General features: G+C 43.3%; 1 protein-coding gene across 1 annotated transcript; it reads left to right on the top strand.

Annotated features, from left to right (window-relative positions):
- The first annotated feature begins 211 nt into the window (after nucleotides 1-211).
- Nucleotides 212-1,377, top strand: LOC143956733 (olfactory receptor 52K2-like). The gene has a single exon (XM_077466923.1). It carries the CDS (start codon nucleotides 365-367, stop codon nucleotides 1,331-1,333), a length of 969 nt encoding a protein of 322 aa, XP_077323049.1. The 5' UTR covers nucleotides 212-364; the 3' UTR covers nucleotides 1,334-1,377.
- Nucleotides 1,378-1,641: the final 264 nt, after the last annotated feature.

The following is a 1,641-nucleotide window of genomic DNA, read 5'->3' as shown; positions in this document are numbered from 1 at the left end:
CAGGTCTCCAAGACGGATAGAAATAGAATCTTTTAATAAGGTTTCACTCCTCAAAGATACAGAAGGTCTAATTCGCAAACCCCTTTTATGTTTACAGGTGACCACAAATCTACAACGAAATGTTGAACCTCACCTCCTCCCACCCGAAATATTTTATACTTCTTGGAATTCCTGGTGTTGAAACCTCTTACGTCTCCATAGGTTTCATCTTCTTCTTTTTTTTTTTTCTGCAACAACAGAGATCAGGGGCTTGGTTTTCCTCAGTTTTATCTTGTTTCAGGTCTCCAAGACGGATAGAAATAGAATCTTTTAATAAGGTTTCACTCCTCAAAGATACAGAAGGTCTAATTCGCAAACCCCTTTTATGTTTACAGGTGACCACAAATCTAAAACGAAAATGTTGAACCTCACCTCCTCCCACCCGAAATATTTTATACTTCTTGGAATTCCTGGCCTTGAAACCTTTTACGTCTCCATAGCTTTCATCTTCTTCTTGATGTACGCGATCTCGCTGATAGGAAACTTGACTCTCCTGTTCATCATCAGACTAGACCGGAACCTCCATGAGCCCATGTACATCTTCCTCTCCATGCTGTCCTCCGTAGACCTTGTTGTCACCAGCACCACCACACCCAAGGTGTTGGCCATCCTTTGGTTCGACTCCAAAGAAATTTACTACGAGGCCTGCCTAACCCAAATGTTCTTCACCAACTCGTTCACCTGCATTGAGTCTTCCATACTGCTCGCGATGGCGTTTGACCGCTACGCGGCCATCTGCCACCCTCTGCGCTACACTTCAATTCTGACCAATCGCGTGATTTTAGCCATTAGTTTGTGTTGCCTGGGTAGGGGAGTTGCCTATGCGATGCCCTTATCGACCCTTTACAGAAGATTATCCTTGTGCGGCAATAACGTCATTTATAACTCTTTTTGCGATCACTATTCGACGGTGAAGTTGGCGTGCTCGGACTCCACCCTAAACACTACTTATGGATTAGTGGGATCTCTTTCTTTAGTGGTTGTAGACTTGTCCTTGATAGCCTTGTCCTACGTTTTCATCCTTCACGCTGTATTTCACCTAAAATCCACAGAGGCCCGCCTGAAGGCTCTCAGTACCTGCACCTCCCATATCAGCGTCTTCCTTATCTTCTGTCTCACCATTGTCCTCTCCGCTGTGGTCCAGAGGTTTGCCAAGTCTGTCCCCCTTTATGTCATTATTCTGCTGTCCAACGTCTACCTGACGCTGCCTGCCTTCGTCAACCCCCTGATATACGGAATAAGGACCAAACAGATCAGGGACAGGATCGTGACTCTGCTACATTGTTACAAATAAAGATTGAAAGTTTGTATCACAATAAAATACCAACCTGTACCTGGTCTACTGCATTCATTGATACTTTTTCCTGTTTCAATATGTTATTAATAATGTAAAAATTACACAAAAAACATTTCCACCATCTAATCTTCAAAAACAATAACAACATAACTGGAAATAGAAGAACAAGAAATAAAAAGGAACCGGAAAATGATTTCACGGGTTCCTCCGGGTTGAAATGGTTGATAAAGGTTGCTAGTTCCCTTTCCCACCCATTCTGACAGGCCCGGGACTGGGATTAAACAAAATAGGCCCAGGCATTTTAG

Source organism: Lithobates pipiens, unplaced genomic scaffold, assembly GCF_037356315.1.
Source record: "Lithobates pipiens isolate NorthernLeopardFrog02 unplaced genomic scaffold, aLitPip1_a1.2 Scaffold_41, whole genome shotgun sequence".
Lineage (NCBI taxonomy): Eukaryota > Metazoa > Chordata > Amphibia > Anura > Ranidae > Lithobates > Lithobates pipiens.
The sequence above is the reverse complement of the archived record's forward strand: the minus strand, read 5'-3'. Positions and strand labels throughout refer to the sequence as shown.

Bases quoted from the DNA above. Each gene is read 5' to 3' on its own strand.
- LOC143956733 (XM_077466923.1), top strand. From the start codon at position 365: ATGTTTACAGGTGACCACAAATCTAAAACGAAAATGTTGAACCTCACC.